Source organism: Miniopterus natalensis, chromosome 1, assembly GCF_054644295.1.
Source record: "Miniopterus natalensis isolate mMinNat1 chromosome 1, mMinNat1.hap1, whole genome shotgun sequence".
Taxonomy (NCBI): Eukaryota; Metazoa; Chordata; class Mammalia; order Chiroptera; family Miniopteridae; genus Miniopterus; species Miniopterus natalensis.
In genome coordinates, this window is record NC_142081.1 from 41,429,215 (window position 1) to 41,450,514 (window position 21,300).

General features: G+C 50.7%; 2 protein-coding genes across 2 annotated transcripts; one reads left to right on the forward strand and one right to left on the reverse strand.

The window, feature by feature from the left end:
- Nucleotides 1-2,893: 2,893 nt before the first annotated feature.
- RASL12 (RAS like family 12) lies at nt 2,894-14,958 on the forward strand. The gene is made up of 5 exons (XM_016208609.2): nt 2,894-3,068; nt 5,048-5,104; nt 10,377-10,450; nt 11,149-11,339; nt 14,554-14,958. The coding sequence occupies exons 1-5, from the start codon at nt 2,966-2,968 to the stop codon at nt 14,927-14,929; spliced, it is 801 nt and encodes a 266-aa protein (XP_016064095.1). The 5' UTR covers nt 2,894-2,965; the 3' UTR covers nt 14,930-14,958.
- A 1,493-nt stretch (nt 14,959-16,451) lies between these two features.
- SLC51B (SLC51 subunit beta) lies at nt 16,452-20,612 on the reverse strand. Its single transcript, XM_087820863.1, has 3 exons — nt 20,492-20,612; nt 19,222-19,312; nt 16,452-16,747 (listed from the first exon to the last, which is right to left on the reverse strand). The coding sequence occupies exons 1-3, from the start codon at nt 20,610-20,612 to the stop codon at nt 16,549-16,551; spliced, it is 411 nt and encodes a 136-aa protein (XP_087676989.1). The 3' UTR covers nt 16,452-16,548.
- Nucleotides 20,613-21,300: the final 688 nt, after the last annotated feature.

Genomic DNA, 21,300 nt, shown 5'->3' on the forward strand with positions numbered 1-21,300 from the left:
TTGTGCACACAGGGTATTGAGGAGCTTGCCTGGACCTGAAGAAGGAAGAGCACTGGACTAGGAATCAGGATTACTGCTGGGCTTTGACACTGGGACTACCACTGACTTGTAAAAGCTACCCAACCTCTCTGGACCTCAGTTCTTCATCTGTAAAATGGAACTTGGATCTGACTTCTAAGATTCTGTTCAGCTTTAACATCTGAATTTATTGTCCAGCCGCAGGAGTGGTTGTCATATTGTGCCTCCAGAGAATGCAGTGATATCACAACAGGGTCTCAAAAGCTTAGCTTTATGTGGAATGGCTCCTGAGGGATGGGTGGCAGGCGTAGGACCTGGCATCCAGAAATTCTCACAGGCCCTACCTGTCTAGACTTGTACATTCCCCACTCATCCACTCCAGAGACATCTATTGAGCACCTGCTACATGCCCACTGCTAGGCTGGGTGCCACATCCTCTGCATTTTGAGTACTTGAGGGCCTCCTGTAAGAGCCTCGAAGAGGGTTGGGCTACTTGCCCTAGCAGAATAACCTCTCTCTTGACCTGAAAAGTCCATACCTCTGGTCACTAAACAGATTGGCTTCTTGATAGATGGGTGAGAAGTGTGTGCTATTCATGTCCTGGGGCAGTGGAGGCAACTCTCATTTGCCTTTTTGGGTCATGGGCCAAGCTCTGGGTGGGATGCTTTCATGTTATTTCATCTAATCCTTAATATTACCCCTATTTTTAAAATGAGGAACTGAGGCCCAGAAGGGCAAAATAGCATATTCCAGGGTCTGACAATAGGTGATTATTCCAAAGGCCTTTGCAGTCCACAATTGCACTTCTGAGTGCTGGACAAGCAGCCTACTGACAAGGAGCCTGAGGGTAAGGAAAGGCACTGGTTGCAGTTGTGAGGTCCACACAGTTTTCCTCCAAAGCCTCAGAGAAGGGGCCAACTTTGGGCACTTAGTCACAGCTGGGGGCCTGAGTAAACCAACTGGCAACTGGTTGAAATAATCTCTGAACTGAAAGGGACTTAAGGGTCATCTCATCCCATCCTGTGAGTCATGATGGAGTCTCTTCTACAATGCCTGCTTGAAGTGGTCATCCCTTGGTTACCTTCAATGTGGGGCTTCAGATGGTTAGAGCTCACCTTCACACTGAACCAGAACCTACCTCCTTGCAGCTCCCACCTACTTTTGATTTGAGTTTTAAAGACAAGGAAAATAACTTTTCCAGCCTCACACAAGCAGGGAAGTAGCAGAACCCAAGTTTACACCTAGTTGGGCCTGTAGAGGTCCACAGGTTGCCCTCTCTCTGGCAGCCCTCCAGTGAGACTGGTTTCTCTTCCCACAGACCCCATCCAGAAACAGTGTGTCCTCACAAGACTGGAGCCAGCCCAGGGATGTGCCTGGAACTTGGCTCCCACTTCTCTCCTCCTACAACTCAGGAAAACCCTTGGCAATTAGCTCTGTGAGCAATTCTGGCCTGAGCGTGTAATCTAAACAAATTCCTTCCAACACCTTAGAGTCTTAATAACACAGCTGGTTTACCATGAGCTCCCAGAAACACAATTAGGCTGAGTCAGTATTCATGTCCTGTCCTGGAAAATAATTTTCCTTCTTGGTTGAGGAGTTATTACCATCAGACTCTGACTCCTCTTCTCTTGTGCATGGTGGGTAGATTAGCTGGGGTGGGGGTGGGGGGACAAGGTAGGTGTTGGAGGGAAAAGGGCTGTAGTGAGAGGTCTCTGAAACTCCCACCCCTTTCGCTCTAGCCTACAGTGTATTCCAAAAGAGAGTCGCCACAGAATTCTAGAAAGTGCTCAGGCCTGGAGCCCAGGGCTGATTCTGTCACTTTCTATTAGGTCTAAGTCACATCATGGAATTTTGGATTTATTTCCTCCCTTTTTAGTATTATAGACAGGGACAAAAAGCCCAAAGAAATGAGGTGACTTTCCCAAGGTCGCCCCCTGAAGGAGCTGGCACTAGATCCCTAAGTGTCTGGATTCCCCATCTGGGCCCTTTGCCCTGTCTCCACCATGACCAGATTTACCCTGGGTCCCAAGGGGAATGACAGGTGACTCCTGCTGGGCTCATCCACCAATTTCAGAATTATAGGCAAGGAGGAGTGCCAGGTTTTAGGACAAATAAAATGCCCTATTTACACATTAGGCCACAAACACATGCAACTCATTAGCTGTGACCGGGGAGCAAACAGTAATGCAAGATGGGTTAGGTTTCTAGAAGCTGAACCCATATTGGCCATGAAATATTAGTAAGGAGGTCTCACCCTCCCCCTTTCAGGAGCCTGGGTTCTGTCTGGGTGCTGCTGTGATGCCTGAGAGTCTCCACAGGGGCAGGGTAATGCGGCCCTGGAAGTTGTGTGCCAGGGCTGAGCTGGCTGTGACCTAGAAAAGGGTAAGGCTTGGAGTTGAACCCAGCGGACTTCCTGGAGGAGGCGAGGCGCAGCTGGGTGGAACAAAGGGAGGGAGGGGTTTTCTTGCTGGAAGGAGAGACTGAGTAGGGGTTCAGACTCGGCTGGAAGCACACTTCCTCTCCACGTCCCTACCCCGGCCTCGCTTTCTCTGGTCCCTGTCCTTCCCTGCCGGGTCTGGGGGCGCTCGGGACAGTGACAGCGCCCCGGCCCTCGAGGCCAAGCACGGTGGGGTGCGCGGGCGGTTGAGCACCCTCCCCCGTGTCGTCTGCGGGGTGCGTGCGCCCCGCGGGGTGCTCCCGCAGCCCTTACAAGGAATTTGGCGGAGCTCTGGGCGGCCCCGCCCGCCGGGCTCACCGGCCCCTCCTCCCCTGCTCGGGCCGCGCGGCGGGAACGGAGCCCGCTCACACCGGGCCCTGGGCGCGGACGCCGGCTGGGCGGGGCGGCGAGTGCGGGGGAGCCCGCGAGTCCCCCCGAGGGCCCCGACGGGCGGGCACGCTGCTTGGGGCCCTTCGGCCGAGGACCCGCGTGCCTCTCCGCAGCGTCGCCATGTCCTCCGTGTTCGGGAAACCGCGCTCGAGCAGCGGGCCGCAGAGCGCGCCCCTCGAGGTGAACCTGGCCATCCTGGGGCGCCGCGGAGCGGGCAAGTCCGGTGAGTGGGGCGGTGCCCGGAAGGCAAGGGGTTAGGTGGGGACGGGGAGCGATGAAGGCATCGGCACTGTGGGCCTGAGGGCAGACTCTCCCCTGGCTTTGGGGGAGTCCTGCACCCAGGTGAGTTGGGCAAGACACCGAGATTTTCTTCTTTGCCTCAGTTTCTCGGTTGCTTAGCGCTCTCTCTGCTTTGTTCTCAGCTCCTCCATCCCTCATCCGTCTTCTGTTCCTTGCCTGGCTCTCTCTCTGTGTCTCTATGGTCGGTGTCTGTGACCCCAGTTTTTTCTCCCTTCTATCTTTGTCTCTCCCAGTCCTCAGCTGGCCTCTCCCCTGGGCACCCCTAACCCCTATCACCTTTCCCTGAGGCCAGTAGTCAGCTCTAGTCATTGCAACCAAAGGGACCTGTTAGGCACCGATCCTAGCCTAAGGCCCCTGTGAGCTCAGTCATCTCCTTGCTACTCCCTGATTAGGCTGGAGGTGAAGGAGCCACTGGCCCCTGAAGAGAGTTGATTGAAGTCACTGGCTATTGGGATTTCCCGGGCCACACTCCCCACTCCCTTCCTCAATTCCCTGGAATTCTGGAATAAAGTGTACAGGCTTATCAAATGTATTTGTTTCAAGCCAGACCCTTCTCTTGACTTCTTAGAAACAAATTGGACTGTGGTCCAGGTACCCTTGACAAATCAAGATCTTGGCTTCCATTGAGATCATTTCTATCAACACTGAAGTCTACCTTCACTACTGTTGGCAGCTCTCACCCACCTGGAGCCCACCCACCAAGGAGGGTGGGAGTGGGGGTGTCACTACAGGTAGAGACCCAGGAAAAGGGTTCAGGCCCCCGGTGCTACTCACAGTCCCAGGCAGCTGAAGGTGGGAGGGGAGAGGGGCTCCTCCATGGCCGTTTCTCAGTTACAGCCATTTAGTGAATGGCCAACATGAGCTCTGTTAGCTATTGGCTTCCTTCCCCAGAGTGTTTTTTTAGGACTCACTGGGGGCTTCCTCTCTACTTTTGAAGCCAGCCCTCTGCTCAGAGAGGGCTGACTCTGAATCACGTTTTCCTACAGAAAAGATTTGCCCTCTTCCCTTTGAAAATAAAATTGTTATCCAGAGCTCTGTCCCTAGTACAGTTTAGCCAGTGGCTATATTACTTAAGGAATTTAAATGTAAAAATATGTATTCCCTGGGTATTACTTTGCAAACTGACAGATAGGAATCCTGGGAAAGAATTTTAAGGATTTTCTTTAAAATATCATATTACTTTTTAAGAGTTCAGTGTAATAGTTGGCTGGCTCTTGGCTTTATGTGGTTAAATTCTGAACAGAATCAGAATTCTGTTAATGCATTGCACCTGGGGATAACCTCATTATAGAGTTTTACATTCTGTGAAGCACCATCATGAGTTTGGAGGCCCTAGAGCCAAGACTTGAGATGTGAGGGACTGAGGGTTAGTGTGTTTACTTGGGACACATCTTGCCTGGACTTCGCCTGGAAATCCCAGGCCCTCAAGGAGTCATGCTGCCCCCAGGGATCACCCACGGATCAACTTGGCTCTTACTCTCTCTTTGGCTTGTAGCCAAAATTGGAATAAATGCCCCACATTTCAGAATCTTTGTGACTTATCCAGGGTGGGGGATGTCTCCCTTCAGTTGGGGTTGCATGGGTCCTGACCCCTTAGTTTGTATCTTCACAGACACCCTTTAGCATTGCTTCTCATTACTTTTCTTGATTAAAAAAAGAATTTTTTTTTAAATCCCAGGATGCAATGAAGGGACACAGTTCCCCATATTTCTGGTTTCTTCTGAGCCTCTCAAACCAACTCCTCAGCTTCCAGTCTCATTCCCCCAGAGACTCCTGAGCTTGGTGTCAGCCAGGGGTCACAGAGGCTAGATAAGGCCTTCCTACAATGAAAGGGGCAGCCTCCAGGGCTAGCAGCCAGACACAGCAGGGGAGACTGAGCCACTTTCTTTCTGCTTCTTGCAGCCCTGACCGTGAAGTTTCTGACCAGAAGGTTTATCAGTGAATATGACCCCAACTTGGGTAAGGAACCACTCCTCCCTGTTCCTCCTGCTGTGCCCCTCTCCGGGATCAGATACCTACCCTGTGGTGGGCCCAGGTGTGACCAGGACCAAACATCTAGAGGCAGAGGGGAGGAACCACCAGAATGACTCAGCCCATGGCTGGAAAATGTTTTAAGTGCCAAAGATACACCCTCCACAGTCTACCCTAGACAACTTGGGGGTTGGCCAAATTCAGAAAGCTATGTGATTTGCCCTCAAATATGCGGCTTGATGAAATTTTGAAAAAATCAATCAGCAGAACATTCACGTCTATTAAGTGTTGTTCTTCAAGGTAGTCACTCAATGCACTTTTCCAGAAAAGATGGACAAGACATTTAAGAAAATTTCTAGTGGAACTGGCTTTTGAACCAGTTGTAGAATCACACAAGGAAATAAGTCTTGCTTTATTGACATATCATGGTATATTGGAAAAAGGGATGCTCTGGTGTCAGTCAGAGCTGAGTTTGAATCCTGGCTCTGCCACATATTGGCTGTGCAACCTTAAAGCAGTCATCTAACCTCTCTGAACTTCTTTTTCCTCATCTGCAAAATGGGCATGAAAACATTTATCTCAGAGAACTACTATGAGGATTAAAGAGATAACACGTAAAAGAGCTAGTTTACTTGATTCACAGTAGACATTCAATATATATTCACTTCTCCTTCCTTCTCCTTTTTCCTCAAATGGCTTCCCATCTATAATGGCTGAGATTCCCTCAAATTAATCAGATCAATGTTTCTGAAAATTATTTTTAGCAGCAGGACCTTTTCCTCAAATAACCCCTTACATGGAACCCCAGTATCAAAAACAAATAAAAGCAGACTTTTATTAGTATACATGCAACCTAAAGCTCACATTTATACCATTTGTTGTTGTAAACTGTGCACTGAGAAAAAAGAGTTATCTGGATCTCTTCGCCTTTTGGAAATGAAGGTTACAGTCTTGGGCTATTTTTCCCATTCATAAGAATTGAATAAAGCTTTTGTGTTACCCCCAGGACCCCTGAGGAAACCCAGGGCTTTGGAGCACAGCTTGGAAAGCTGCACAGTACAGCTCTTCCTGCAGCAGGCCTCTGATGGAATGCCCCCGTGACACCTGAAGGAAAGAACTCCTTAGCCCATTGGCGCCCATCTGCCTCTTAGTTCAGGCTAGAATGTTGAATTCCCAGTGTTGGAACAGGAAAGGACCTCAGGGCTATTTAGGCCCTTGAGTAGCAGAATCCCTTCTGACAAGAAGGTTTATCAGTGAATATGTTGCCAACTTGGATAAGGAACCACTTGGGTAAGGACGTCTTAAACAGAACCCCAGAGTTTTGAACAGAGAAATTGGTAGGGCTCCCCTGGTAAAGTCAGGAGTACAAGGCCAGTGACTGGCCAATAGCCCCTTAGGGGTTTGTTTCTCAAAGTTTGGTTTGACCACCGGTGCTTTGAAATGACTGCTCCATGCTGCAGTGGAGGAAATAGGCCCAAGGAGCTGAGGCTTCTGGGCCAAGGTCACACAGCAGATGTGAGGAGAGCCCATTAATTAGCAGAGGTCAGTACCGATGGGAGTGGGACACGGGCTGTGATTGTGTGCTGGCCTCAGGAGGTGTTGGGAGAAGCCGGAAGGAGAAGTCAGATGGACTGGGGAAACTGAAGCAGGGAGAGGAGGGGAGAAGGCGGGAAGGAAAGGCACACAAGCAGGAGTGCCTGGGAAGGGGAAACGGGTTCTCAAGGATGGATCCTCAAAAGACAGATTTTGCCAACCTCAACTACTGCATACATATGCTAAACATTATTTGCTGTCTATCTGAAATTCAAATTTAACTGGGCATCCTGTATTTTATCTGGCAACCTGCCTCCAGTCTCTCTCCCTCCCTGCCCCCCAGTCCATACCCTTTCTGCAGGGTCCCACCAGAGGCTTATTACAGTGGTGGTTTGAGCTTCCTGATTGAGTAATTTTGGAGTTCTGACCTGGTAGCGGAATGCATGGTCAGACTGTGTGGGGGCAGCAGGCCTGCTATGGTTAGTCATCCCACCCTGAGCGCCTGTGAGCTGCAGAAATGACCAGACGCTCTCCCCTCAGCCATTCTGGGAGGCCAGTGCTGCTCCTGGGGGTTCTGTTTCACTGTCTGAACATTTCGGCCACTATCCCATGGCTGGTTCCAGCAACAGTGGGGACTCCGGGACCGCAGCCTTTCCTTCTATGGAGAAACGTCTGAGCATGCAAGGGCAGAGTTAGCCATCAGGAGATGGAGAACCACTCTTTCTCCTTTTCAAAGGTCTTCAGAGAGCTTGAGCTCAAATGGAGCCTCTTGAGTGTGGGAACCTGTATAATTTGTTCCCATTTGCAGCATGGAGCACAATACTAGGTACAACATAGGTGCTCATAACATGGAACTGAATTTTGATTTTAGGATTGTCCTTTAGAGAACAGCTTCTGTTATCTCCATTTTACAGATAAAGAAACTGAGGCAGTGATTTGCCTAAGATCATGGAGAGCCTCAGTACAAAGGAAGATGAGACACCACACCAGCTGCTCTCCACTAAGGGCAGCCTCATGCTATAGGGAACCTGGAGCCAGAGGTCTGCTTGGCACTGGGCTCTCTGAGCCTTGATTTCCCCATCTGGAGAGATGTGACTAATAGACTGTGCTCTGTCTGTGTAAAAGTTGTGCCTCATCATGGGCTGTGACTGATAGAGCTGGTAGGAGCTGAGAGATTCAGTGCCTGGAAAGGGCTTTGCCTGTGCTGAACGCTGCAGGAGGGGGCGGAGGTCTCCAGAACATTCTCTTGCAGAGGGCTGGGGTCATCTCACCTGGCTTGCCCAGGGCAGAATGATGGCTTCTCTCTTGCCCTCATCCTGCTCCAGCAAGGATGCAGGCACCATTTCTGAGGCATCATCCCATACACGCTCTGACCTGCGCTCCTTTGGTGCCTTGTAAAAAATTATTACTGTAAATGAGAGGAAATGCTTTGAGAAAAGAATCTTCTCTCAGCATTAAAGTCCACAGAATGTTATTTAGAACTAGAAGTTATGAGGCCCATGTAATTAAAGATACCAGAATGGCCTTAGGGCAGAAACTAGATGATGGGAAGAAAGGACATTACTGTGACTTGGAAAAGAGCCCCCAACCCCCAGAGTCACCTCGCTTGCAAAGGGGGAGGAAGCTGGTGAGATGATCTCTGAGATTCTTCCAGCTCACCCATGCGTGTGCCCCATCCTCAGCTGGGCTGGGAGCTTCTGCTCTTCCCCTGTACTCTGCCCAGGTAGAACTGGAAATTGACTAGTCCACTGAGCAAAGGGAGTGAGGGGGTCCCAATGGGGAGGTAGCCCAGCCTAGAAGACCTGAGTTCAGATTTCTTTACGGTTAGATGTGTGGCTCCCTTCTTCTCTGGGCCTCGCCTCCCTGTCATCTCTCTACAGTGGAGCTAATAGCAACCTCGAAAGGCTGTTGTGCTGTCGGGACTGCAGGAGACCAGGCCCAGGGTTGGGCTAATATTTTTCTTTGAACTGGGCAGGACACAGTGCCTGTTTGGGAACAGGAGCTGTGAAGTACCTAAAAGGGGTGTATCAGACAACATGGGCAGGAAAGTGTAGGCATCTAGGGACAGCTCTTCTTGCACCAAATATAGTTAAACATTTGGGGCATATTTTCCATTGGATTTTTTTTTTTTTTTTTTTTTTTAATCTTTGAATAAGAGCGGCATTTATCCAAGTCCCCAAAGCAGGCTGGGGACGGGAGCTGTCTGTGATTCCTACTGGCTGCTAGTGGACCTGGCATGTGTCCAGGCCTGGCTCAGCTGCCAGTGGCCCTCAGAGAGAAGTATTTGACTCAGCCAGGGTTAGGGGTTCTCTTCTCACAGCAGCTGCTGCCAAGAAGACAGAGAGGGCCCCAATTCTGCCTAGAGGGGTCGTCTTTGGGGCCATTTGGGGCACAGGGGCACCAGGGAAAGGTAAGGACCAAGTGCACTCACACACATGGGCCAATGGCACAGGGAAAGGTCGGGGGTAGGGAGAGCGATTGCCAGTATGGCAGCGAGGTCCTCTTTGCATGCCCGGCCACTTGCTGCTTTCTCAGGTTTGAGGTTATGAGAACTGAAAAAAGTAAAAACTCATGAAATCCAAATAAGGTCAGTAGCTTAGTTTATAGTATGATACCAGCGTTAATTTCCTGGTGTTGGTCATCGTACTACGGTTATGTAAGGTGTTAACATTGGAAGGATGGGGCTTGATGCTTGTGCACACGTGGAGACAGGTGCACACACATGTTTACACAGAGACTTCCCTCGGCCCAACTAGGGGGATGGTACACAGGAACTCTCTGTACTATTGTGTAACTTTTACATGAGTCTAGGATTATTTCAAAAGACAAAGAAAAAAAAAATTACCTGGAAATGTGAGCCTGCCCTGTAAACTCTGGTGCACCATGGTCCCCACTGTCCTTTACCAGGCATCTGTGAAGGGTCAGGGCCCCTACCCAGGGGCCCATCCAGTCTTCACACAGCCCTGTGAGATAGTGCAGGACGCGCATTTAGCACAGTACCTGGCACAGAGGAAAAGCTTGAAAACTGTTAGCTGATGTTATCATCTTATCCTCATTTTAAAATGAGGAAACATTTAAAATGAGGAAACAGCTCTTTTCCAAGAGCTGAAATGACTTAACCAAATCACACAGCTAAAAAGTAGCTGAAGTGGCGTTTGATTCCACATCTCCAACCTAAAACTTTCGACTACCGGGTTCCTCTGCTATTATTTTGACAAGGATTATTTGTAAAACCTTCTTGGGACTGCTAAACAGGGTTCTCCCATGGGGGCCAGGAGGACTGTCCTTGGGGGCTTCCTGTGGGTGGGGTATTGTGGTCAAAGGGGAAGAGGGTGGAGAAGCTAGGAGTTCGGGAGGAAGGGGCTGGCAGCACAGTTCCTGAGGCCTCTGCTGCTACCTGGGCCTGTGGCCACATACTCCATCCTGCTGGTGTGGTGGGTGGACCTAGAACACAATCCCCTCCTCTGCGGCGTGTTCTGTGAGGGGCCTCTGTTGCTCCGAGCCCTGATAGGTGGAGCACTGTCTCCTTGGTGGGAGGTTCTGCTCATGTCCTCCATGTGGGCGAGAGCCAAGGCCTTTGCAGTGGTCCCAGCTCAGCCAACCCTGGGTTAGGTCCCCCAGGGCTGCACCGGGGTCCAACCCAGAAGGAAGCTGGGACTCATACCTAGTCCATTAGCAGTTTAGTGGTCTGCTCTGCCTTTAACCTAGCTGACTGTCTGTGTTGCAGAGGACACCTACAGCTCTGAGGAGACTGTGGACCACCAGCCTGTGCACCTGAGGGTCATGGACACTGCGGACCTGGTAACATTACCCCCACTGCCGCTGAGCGTCAGTGCGGCCTCCCAAGAAGTCCTGGCCGTACAGTGGGGGCCTCAGATGGGAATATGTATCCCTTTACAGCTCCAATTTGCTGTGTGACCTTCTCTGGGCCTGAATCTCTTCATTCATTTGCCAAATGAGAGGGGATGGGACAGGGCCTGGGGAGACCTGATGATCGAGGCCATCACCTTGGAGATCCTGTGCTCTGGGGCTTGATGCTTGTGCACACGTGGAGACAGGTGCACACACATGTTTACGCAGAGGCTTCCCTTGGCCCAAGTTCCCCCCAATACACACATCTCCCTGTGTTCTCACTACCCCTTGCCAAGGCTGGATGCCAGTTATTCTCAGAAGCCAAAAGGGCACCATGAACCTGACCCAAAATCAGCGGTGCCCAGAGACAGCCAGGTCTCTGTAGGGGCCATGCCAGGGTGTTGGATCTGCGCCCCAGAGGCCAAGGTCTCCAAGTCTCTGGCTGGGTGGTGGGAGGGAGGCTCATGAGACAATGTCTCCTTTCACACCCAGCCAAATCCACACTCAAGCACCCCTTTGACAAGGGCTCTTCTGGGAAACAATATACAAAGACCCAGAGAGCAGGGAGGTGGGATGGGGTAGCTCAGGTGAAGGCCTTTACCCTGACCGCCTTTGTCCCTGACCAGGGCTTCCCTCCTTTGCTCCAGGATACCCCCAGGAACTGTGAACGCTATCTGAACTGGGCCCACGCCTTCCTGGTGGTATACAGTGTTGACAGCCGCCAGAGCTTCGAGGGCAGTCGCAGCTACCTGGAGCTGCTCGCTCTGCACGCAAAGGAGACGCAGCGCAGCTACCCCACTCTGCTGCTGGGCAACAAGCTGGACATGGCCCAGTACAGGTGAGCCCAGCGGTTTGTCCCACAACTCTAGAACTCACTTTCCTCATTTGTGAAGTCTGGGTGTCATCTTCAGGGATTATTTGGCTGCTGAGAACAGTAATCTCGAATTTAGGTAAAAGGGGGTGTGTTGCAAGGGTGTGGTCTTCTGGGCAGCTGTGGATAGGAAGTGAAGGGCATCTGGGCAGCACAGGGGCTGAACTCTGAAAGTCAGAAGAGAGGCCACTCCTTCCATCCTCATGGGGCTCTGTGGTCTCTCTCGGCCTCACTCTTTCTTGCCAGAGTCCATAAGACCTTCTGTTCCCACTTGGTGCGGCTGGCTGATCCTTCTGTGCCCAATTTCAATTCAAAGGAGAGAGACTCTGATTGGTTTCTTGTGTCAGGTGTCTGCTCTGGTCCAACAAGCTCTCACCTCACCCAAGCTCAGCGCCTAGGCTCACTTCCACCACCATTGGCTGTGCTGAGGGCAGGTTCTCTTAGAAAGGGCTGGACTTGAATTCGAGATCACTGGCTGGGCCAGAGGGCAGATTACCACCGAATAGTACAGCCATATTTTGCTTGGCGAGCACTGTATTTTAGAAGACCTGGAATTAGGATGCTTTGAGGGTATGCTCTTTCTAGCTGACCACAGGCCTTACCACTCCCCTGGCTTTCCTCTACCCTCTCCACACATTTAAGTTGCCTGCCTGCCCTGAGGCATTTGAGGCTCTCATGCCTCCACTTGATAAGTAATCCCACTGGCCTTCTTCTTCAGGACTGACATTCGTCCTATGTGGCCAGTCTACCTGCAAGGTATGGCACCTTCCACCGGCCCCTGCCTGCTCATGGCCTGTCACTCCTGCATCCCCAGGCCCCAAAGGCACATTGACTGGTGGTAGCAAGGAGGGGACCGTTTATTTAAAACAGGTTACATGGACAGTGGGAAAAGGGGTTGGAGTCTCATGAAGGGGGACCATGGTAGGGGCCTTCAAAGGCGGGCAAGCCCTAAGACCCAGACATATTCCATCTCAGGGAATGAGGGAAGTTGTGTGATCTTAAAGCCAAAAGGAATCACAGAACCCCCAGAGCCTAGAAGAAGAGTCAGAAGACTGGATTGAGATAACCCAGTTTTCATTATGAAGAAAAAAACTAGATCACTGTTTTGATCCCAGTCTTTGCCAAATAGGTTGTCTAAAAATGGTTGGGCGCAGCTGGGTGTGGCTCAGAAGTTGAGTGTCTACCTAGGATCCAGAAGATCGGGGTTCGATTCCTGGTCAGGGCACATGCCCAGGTTGCAGGCTGCAGCCGATCAATGATTCTCTCATCACTGATGTTTCTCTCTCTCTCTCCCTCTCCCTTTCTCTCTGAAATCAGTAAAGATATAAAATAAATAAATAAATAAATAAAATAATAAAAATGGTTGGGAGCAAATAACAAAGAATATGGGCTCAGATGAAGCAGCATCAGTTCCCTAAGAATAAGCCCACTAATCCCCATTTCCTTCTTTCTTTCTTTTTTTATTATTTTTTTAATCCTCGCCCGAGGATACTTTTTTCCCGTTGCTTTTCAGAGAGAGTGGAAGGGGGAGAGAGAGAGAAACATAGATGTGAGAAAGACACATCTACTGGCTGCCTCCCAGCTGCCTCCCAGCTGTCTTCCATGCTCGCCCTGACCAGGGCCCGGGGATGGAGCCTGCAACTGAGGTCAGTGCCCTTGACTGGAATTGAACCCAGGACCCTTCAGTCTGCAGGCCAACACTCTAACCACTGAGCCAAAATGTCTAGGACCCTATTGCCTTCTTTAGATCAGGTCCCTAGGTTAGGAGGTCAAGATTTGATGGGCATGGTAAATCTAACTTTGAGCTGAGCACTGATCAGTGCCCCTCATGATTGTCTTGCAGCTAAAGGGTAAAGTGTGGTTTAGAGCAGTGGTTCCCAAATCACTGATGAAATTTTCACCAGCTGAAACAAAATAAGATAAAGGATAATGCTATATGCCTGCATCACCCACTCACAGACAAGCATGCATGGGGTTCGTATTTCTGAAAGTTCGTTATCCAAGGCCCACAATGACAAAGTTTCAGATTCAAGTTTATTATAAAAGTAAATAATACTAAATATCCTTTCAAAAGGGGTTCTTCAGGAAGCAGTGAGCTTATAGACGGGACACCAGCCCTAGGTAGGGGAAGGATTAGGTACTCTGCCCCTGATCGTTTTTGTCCCAGTCATGCTATTTGGTACTCTCCTGGGCAGCTAGCCCACTCCCAGCCCCCTGCTCCTGACAAATGAACCCTGGCTCAGAAACCTTTTCCCACCAGCACCCACCCTAGTGTCTTATCTCATGGGCTGTGCCGTTGTCCTCAGGAGTGGTGGGTGAGGAGACTCAGGAGTGGGGGGTGATCACGAGGATTCAATCATTGAACCTTGGCCTCAAGACTTAAGGGACCCCCCTGTCCCTTCCCTCTTCTGTTCATCCGACCTACCCAAGAACCAGTCTTTTTCCTGTCTCACTTTGATTCCCATGGCTTCCAGGCCAGAAGTCTCCAGGAACTTCCCAGTTGCAAATATTTGATCCCATCATCCTGGGAGGTAGTATAGGATGAAGCTGGAAATAGATGCTGTTCTCTCCCTCCTTTCCCCCTACTCTCCATGAAATGTCACCCTTTCTCTCTCCTGCCTCCGCCCTGGGTGGGCAGACAAAACTCCCCAGGAGCCTTGAGAGCTTTGCCAACCACAGGCATCCTGAGTGACCTTGGCCTTCCATGCCTCTGTAGATGCTATGGTCTCACACCCTTCAGTCCGAACCACTGCCTTTTTCTAGAGCTGATCCCACAAGTAAGAGCTGAGGGTGGCTCATTTCCTGACCAAGGGCCCCTTTCGGGGTAGAGGAGAAATGGGTCTTTTTCCAGCCACAGGCAGGGTCTAGGTGCGGCTTTTGGGCCAGCTTCTCCCTTACCTTCAACTTCGTTCCTAAGTTCTGGCTTTCATGACATCAGCCACCATTTATTGAGCATTGATTCTGCAGGGACAGTGCTAGGCACTCAACACAAATTGTCTGTCTTAATCTTAACAACCCTGAGAGGCAGATGTCATTATCCCATTTTACTGATGAGAAAGCTAAGCCTCGTAGAGGTGAAGATGACCTAGGTCACCGAGCTAGTAAGTGGGAGCCTGGTAAGTGAGGCCTGACTGACCTGGACGCACGCTCCTGACCCCACCTCGCCCTGCTTCCCCACCAGGCAGGTCACCGAGGCAGAGGGTGCAGCCTTGGCGGGCAGGTTCGGGTGCCTGTTTTTCGAGGTCTCTGCCTGCCTGGACTTTGAGCACGTGCAGCACGTCTTCCATGAGGCGGTGCGGGAGGCACGGCGGGAGCTGGAGAAGAACTCCCTGGCCCGGCCCCTCTTCATCTCTGAGGAGAGGGCCCTGCCCCACCAGGCCCCTCTCACTGCCCGTCATGGGCTGGCCAGCTGCACCCTCAACACACTTTCCACCGTCAGCCTGAAGGAGATGCCCACCGTAGCCCAGGCCAAGCTGGTCACCGTGAAGTCATCCAGGGCCCAAAGCAAGCGCAAGGCACCCACCCTGACCCTACTCAAGGGCTTCAAGATCTTCTGAGGATCCGAGGCTCAGAGGCTGGGCAGGGCTGCTGGACGGCGGCTGACTCCTGGCCACCAGCTTTCCCTCTGATGAAACAGTAGCCTGCGCCCCCTGGTGGACAGCTGACCTCTGCTCCAGCACCAAGCAGTGTCCCTGACACCCAGTTCAATGTGTGAGCTGGAGGGACAGGCAAGAAGGCTGCTCCTATTCTGTCCAGGACCTTGGTTTCCATGGTAACCACTGCATTCCCTGATGTTGAAGGGAAACAGCTACTGGGACAACCCAGACACCTGGAGTCAGCCTCAAGCAGGAGGAAATCGCAGTGTCCATCGTGGTATCACCCCTTCCTGCTCCAGCTCCAGCCAAGCCAGGTGTGGCCCCTCGTGGACAGCCCCAGGAGGCCGGCATAAGTGTAGGCCTGAGAACATCCTGCAGGAGGACAGCTCCAAGGTCCTCGAGCCACCTGGTGGATGGAAGGGCAGGGCAGGTGCAGGTTTTGGAGGGCCAGAGTCTGACCTTCCCATTGTCTTCTGATCTCACAGAAGCCCCAGGCAACAAACCCCACAGTTTATCCAGATAATATCTAGTTTAAACCTATGGGATATCCTGTAAGAAGGAAAGTCACGGGAAGGGCTATTTCCAGTACTTTGTCCCTTAAAGAGGGAAGAGAGAGAGGCTGTGGGTTGTCCAGTAGAGAGGCCTCTAGAATTGTTCTCCAGAAGGCCGGGCCCCTTTATTTTCCCACCTTAAATTAAGGACTCTGGCCACAGTCAGGACCAGCCTCCTCAGTGTAATGATCAAAGCTGCAGAACAAAGTCATTCTCTCCACTGACAGTGACTCGGGATTCCAGGGAGCCCACAGCTGGCAGTGTCTGACATCCAGGCACTATTAGCCTGCCTGGGTCCACAGGTGGAAACAGTATAAGACTTTGTAGCCTGGTTCAGCAGGACCCAGTACCTGCTGAGTGTTCAAAGTCTTCTTTTGTACCATGGAACCTAACGCATTTTTGGTTCTTAAAGCAAATTTTTGCATAAATTATTTGGGATTGTCCCCACAGCTTAGACTACAACACTGTGGCTCAGACACAGATCAGGACCCTCCCTTGAGATTCCATGGTTAGCAAGAGAAGGGTCTCAGAGGTAGGGTGTCCCGTAGGTTTCTAACTCTGTGTACCATGGGACCACTGGCCCAAAGGAAGTCTTTCATGGACCCTCAGCAGATAAGCAGATAAAGGAGAGGGCCTTGGTAGGAGGAAGGGGTAGGAAGGGGATTCTGAGCCAGAATTCTGCTCCTTTCCCCATCAGCAGTTCCAGGAACTTGGATTGAAAACAACAGCCCTAACCAGCCTTCAGCCTCATTTCATAGAGATGGAGAAGCTGAGGTCGAGAGGCTGTAGACTCCTCGAGACCACATGAGGAGTCCTGGCCAGGCCTCCTGACCGGCAGGCTGGATTTCGCACTTTTGCTCCAAGCCGGTGTGTGTGTGGACCACTACTATTTGAACAAACTATGCAATTCCAACTGCTCATATTCAGAAGCATTTTAATAAAAAGGTTTTTTAATAACAGAATTTTAGTTTGATGACAGTTCTTTTATTTTATCTGCTAACAACATGGGGGCGCTGTTCTTGGTTCTCACTAGCTCTCAGTTTCTTGTGGGTCTGGAAGGAAGACTGATGGCACATTCCTCTCTTTTAGCTCAATTTCCACCTGGGCCAAATTTGGCTTTTCTGAGAGCAAAGTCTCTCTTAGGATGTTCAGACTGTTGTCATCTTTGGTTCCGGCCTCAGTCAAGACTTCTGGAGTTTGTTTTTCCCGTGGCAGCATCTTTTGCTTTCTGGGAGGAAAGAAAACACTGTTGAATGTGAGTTCCCTGAGCTGGGGGTGCTGAGTTGCTGGGGCAGACCTGGGTTTCTCAGGTGCATTGGAGAGTTTGAGGGGGGAAACCCAGGAGGCCGCTCTGGGAACAGTGGGGGAGAAAGCTGAGGTGGTTTGATGTTCTTTCAGCAGAGAAGCAGCTTATACTTGCCTGTGCCTCTCACCAAATCCTCACCACCACCTGTGAGCTCAGCTATTAGTACTCCTCCTCACCGAGGAAATGTGGTTGAAAGCAGCACATACCTGGGACATGCACTTAAATCTCCTGACTCTGAGTCCTGTGCTTTCACCACATCACATTTTCTCCTATCCAAGACTGTCATCCTACCTAGTGCAGGTCCTTGTCAGCCCATACCAAATTCCCAGACAAACTGCAGGAAATTCCTAACTAATCTTCCAGCCTCTTGGTTCTTACTTCTCCAAACCAGCCTAAACGCACCAGTCATGTGTCTAAAGCCCCAGTGTGCACACATCACTGCCCAGCTCAAGCACCTTCAATGGCTCTCCCCTGCCCACCTCTTTAATCTGGGATTCAAGATCCAGACTGCCTTTCAATAACTCCCCCAAGTATCCTCCCTCTGAGATGATTTTACTCAAGGTACACTTCCTGGCCATACTGGAGGGACCTAGCTGTGGTCAGAGCTGACTGCCCAGAGAAGCTGCTTGGGCCGTAGGGGGTACAGCTCAGTGTCTGCTGCTCCCTTGGCCAGATGCCTTGTCTCTGAGTTGACTTTACTGAGGGAGATGCTTCCTGACAGGGTAAGAAAGGCAAGGTCACCTTAGAGGCTACACCTCTCTGGGTCCTTCATTATCCTGCATGCTAAAACATGAACCTTTCATGTCCCTGTGCAAAGCCCTTTTCATGAGCTAGAACCTGAGCTCCTTAGGATGGCCCTCAGAGTGTGTACACTCTGGGCCCTGCCCAGCCCTCCTCACACCCCGTGCTACAGCCACAAAGGCCCCCCCTCCCACCTCAAGCTTGGTGCTGGCCCTTGGTCTGGAAGGCTTCTGCAGCCCACCCTCCCTCTCTTTGCCCTGAAGGCCCCAGATCCCAGCTCCCACAATACTCTGTATGTCCCACAGTCATTATCTGTCACTTTGAACTATAATAATCTCACCAAACTAAATTCCATAAGGCCAAGACTGAATCTGTCTTGGCCACTAGTATGGTCCCTGCTCTCAGCACAGGGCTTGGCACAGAGCAAGTGCTCAGCTATATCTGTGGAATGAATGATGAATGGGGCCACAGCGGTTCATAACAACTAGTTCTCAGTGTGAGCTATGTGAGGCTATTTATTTTTTACTTTATAAGCATAATTGTGAGGAAGATTCATAGATGATATATTTTATAAAATATGGTATAGAAGGAAAAGCACAGAGGTTAGGCCAACCCTTCCATGGATCCTTAATGAGCTTATTCTGTACAGCAGGAATTAATAACTTGTGCCTGCCCCACCTTACAGAGCTATGTTGAAGATCAAATAAGAGAATGTGAAGGTGCTTTTAAAATTACAAAACATGATACAGATTTGAGGGAGAGAGTGTCATTGTTTCAAAGTTACTGATGGTGATGATTCATGGGTATACAGCAATTGTTGAATGAATGAATGAATGAATGAATGAATGAATGAATGAATGAATGAATGAATGAGGATGAGTGAACCAAGCATTTATTGAGTGATTTCTAGGACCAGACATTGTTCCAATTGCTTGGGGAAACAGAGTTAAGTCGAATGTGGTTGGTCCCTGCTCTCAAGGATCTCTCAAACATTAGCCCTGGAGTCATCCAGAGAATTTAATCAAATGCACTGCCCAGGTCTTGTCAGACACTTTGTGTCAGAATCTCCAAGGTGAGGCCCAGCAGTCTGTATTTTTAATATTCCTCCTCAGGTGATTTTGTTGTATATCCAGGGTTAAGGAGTATTGTCACTATAAAAATAATAAAATTACCCCAGGAGCCTCAGCGGATCTCAGGTCTCCATCTGAGCCCTGCATTTGGCCTTGGAGCAGGGCAAGGCTTTCCCGTTTAACAGCATCCCTAACTCTGCAATAGCCCCCACTGAGCACTCCCCACAGGAATTGGTTACTACCACCATTCACAGGAGAAACTGGTTCAGAGGTATTGAGAGTATTGCCCTGCTAGTGAGTGACAAAGCTGGGATTTGAACCCAGGCGCCTATGACTCCAGAACCAAAGATCCTGACCTCTCAGACATACCAGCCCCTGCCCTGCTCACTGCCCAGGGCTAGGGGGTGTTAACTGGGGACAGTTGCTAATTTTCCAACAATTCTGGGTTCTCAAAAGACCCTGAAGGCTGCATTTTGCTGTCCCAAAGGGTGGACAGCCAAGGCCCATAGATAACACTTCCCTAGGTTTCCCTTGTGAGGGCAAGGCTCCCACCTTCCAGAGGCCACCCTCAGACTAGCTCCTTACCTGTTTGCATTGATGCTCCTTCCCAGGAGGACCATGCTTATCACGACCACCACACCCATCAGGGCAAAGATGGAGATATTCCAAGGAGATGCTGGGAAGGGACACACAGGGCAGAGACTTGAGAAGAGGCTGGGTGCTCCTTGGGCCCACTAACATTTGGGGTTTGGGCTCAGACACAGCTCACAGCATCAGTTGTCGCCTACTGTGGACCAGGTGTAGGGAGCCTCTGATTAAGGTGAAGATGAGTCCCCTGCCCCTCGGAAGCTTCAGTGGGGGGGGGGGGGGGGGACGATCTTTGCCATCTCTGCCTTGGATCAGCCCTAATCTAAGGGGAGACAGCACTGCAGTTGGACAATAGTGGGGTGGGGTGGGATGGGTCAAGATAAACTTCACAGTCTTCAGGGTTTTGCCAGGGACTAATTGTATTGGGCAGCGCCAGGAAAGGAAGGAAGAGGAGGAGGGAATGAGAGAGGGAGAGATGGAGGGAGGAGAGGAAGGAGAAAGGAAAGAGGAAGGGAGGAAGGAGGGGGTGGCAGTTAAAATGGATTCAAGAACTGCCCACAGATAATACATAAAGTGGCTAATCTGAGTCTGGGTAATCAAGATTTGTTCACAGGTACTGAAATGAGGCAGGATCCAGCCTCAGAGCTTCTGCATTGGCTGTTCCCTCTACCGGAAATGGCTTCCCCCTCATACCTGCAAAGTCAAATCCTTCACCTCCCGCAGGCCTTTGTTCAAATGTCACTTTCTTAGTGAGACTTCATGACCGTATCACCTTCCCCTGCGCAGACTTCCTATTCCCTTTCTCTGCTTAATTTTCCCCCTTATTTTTTCTCTTAGCCCTGGAATCATCCAGAGAGTTTAACAAAACGCCACTGCCTAACTCTTCACCAACACACTATGCATTTTGGTTGTTTATTTTCGGTCCTTTTCACTAAAACGGATGCTTCGTGAAGGCAGAGATTTTTGCGTTTCATTCACTACTGTAACCCCAGTGCCAAAAAGTGCCTGGTGCACAGAAGGAGCTTAAATACTTGTGAATGATTGGATGGATGAGTGACCAAGCCCTGAGAAGAGGAGGGTGAGATTCAGCCACACCCTTCTGGGTACTGAACCCCCCCCCCCCCAGCCTCAGTCCCCTCTTTGAAGCAAATGTGCAGCCTGCTGTGGAGGAGGGGGACCACATCCAGGCCTTCAGCCAGAGTACAGTTTGTGTTTTGTGTTTTGTGTTGGGAGCACATACCCCACACACCAATCCCCTGCCACTTACCATCTTCTACCCGAAAAAACCAAAGCATTTCTTCCAGCAGCTCCTGAGGCACCACAGTGCCAGCTGGGGCTTGGATAACTCCCTCACCGTGGTGCATGCCCTGCTCCTCGTTGGGATACATTTCTGACAACAAAGTCCTTAGGCCCCTTCAGCTACTCAGCCGTCCTCTTGGCCTCCTAGGTGCTGGTCCCTGAGCAAAGCCCTGCAGACCCCTGGAAACAAAGCAGAGAGCATGACCCGTAGCCCACCCCAGCGTGAGCTCCCCTCCCCGCCCAAACCCATCTCCCCTCTGGCCCGAAGTCACAGGACCAGAACAGCCTGACTCCAGAGCAGTGGGGCCTGGAGAGGCAGAGACCACGGACTTAAAAGTCACCCAAAGCTTTATTAGAACCCAGCATGCATGGGGAAGGGGACTGACCTGTGAAGAAGACTAAGCCACTGGTGGGCTGTGGGACCCTGGCAGGGGACATTGCCCGTTTTCCCCTGCTTGGCATCACCAGCCAGCTTCTACAGCCCACAGCTCCCCTTCACTCTGGCTTCTTAGCAAATTGTCCCATCCTTTGCCATTGATTTTTTATATATATATATTTTATTTTAGAGAGAGAAGAAAGGAGAGGGATAGAGAGAGAGAAACATCGATGTTTAATGAAAGAGAAACATGATGAAAGAGAAAGATCACTGATCAGCTGCCTCCAGCACGCCCCCTCCTGGGGATTGAGCCTGCAACCTGGGCATGTGCCCTGACCTGGAATCGAACCAGTGACCTCTTGGTTCATGGGTTGATGCTCAACCACTGAGCTATGCCGGCT

Excerpts from the sequence above, each read along its gene's own strand:
- SLC51B (XM_087820863.1), bottom strand. The coding sequence starts at position 20,612 with ATGTATCCCAACGAGGAGCAGGGCATGCACCACGGTGAGGGAGTTATC. Across the intron at positions 19,313-20,491 it reads GTTTTTTCGGGTAGAAGATG|CATCTCCTTGGAATATCTCC; the intron begins GTAAGTGGCAGG and ends GTCCCTTCCCAG. Across the intron at positions 16,748-19,221 it reads AGGAGCATCAATGCAAACAG|AAAGCAAAAGATGCTGCCAC; the intron begins GTAAGGAGCTAG and ends CTTTCCTCCCAG.
- RASL12 (XM_016208609.2), top strand. The coding sequence starts at position 2,966 with ATGTCCTCCGTGTTCGGGAAACCGCGCTCGAGCAGCGGGCCGCAGAGC. Across the intron at positions 5,105-10,376 it reads TGAATATGACCCCAACTTGG|AGGACACCTACAGCTCTGAG; the intron begins GTAAGGAACCAC and ends TCTGTGTTGCAG. Across the intron at positions 10,451-11,148 it reads TCATGGACACTGCGGACCTG|GATACCCCCAGGAACTGTGA; the intron begins GTAACATTACCC and ends CCTTTGCTCCAG.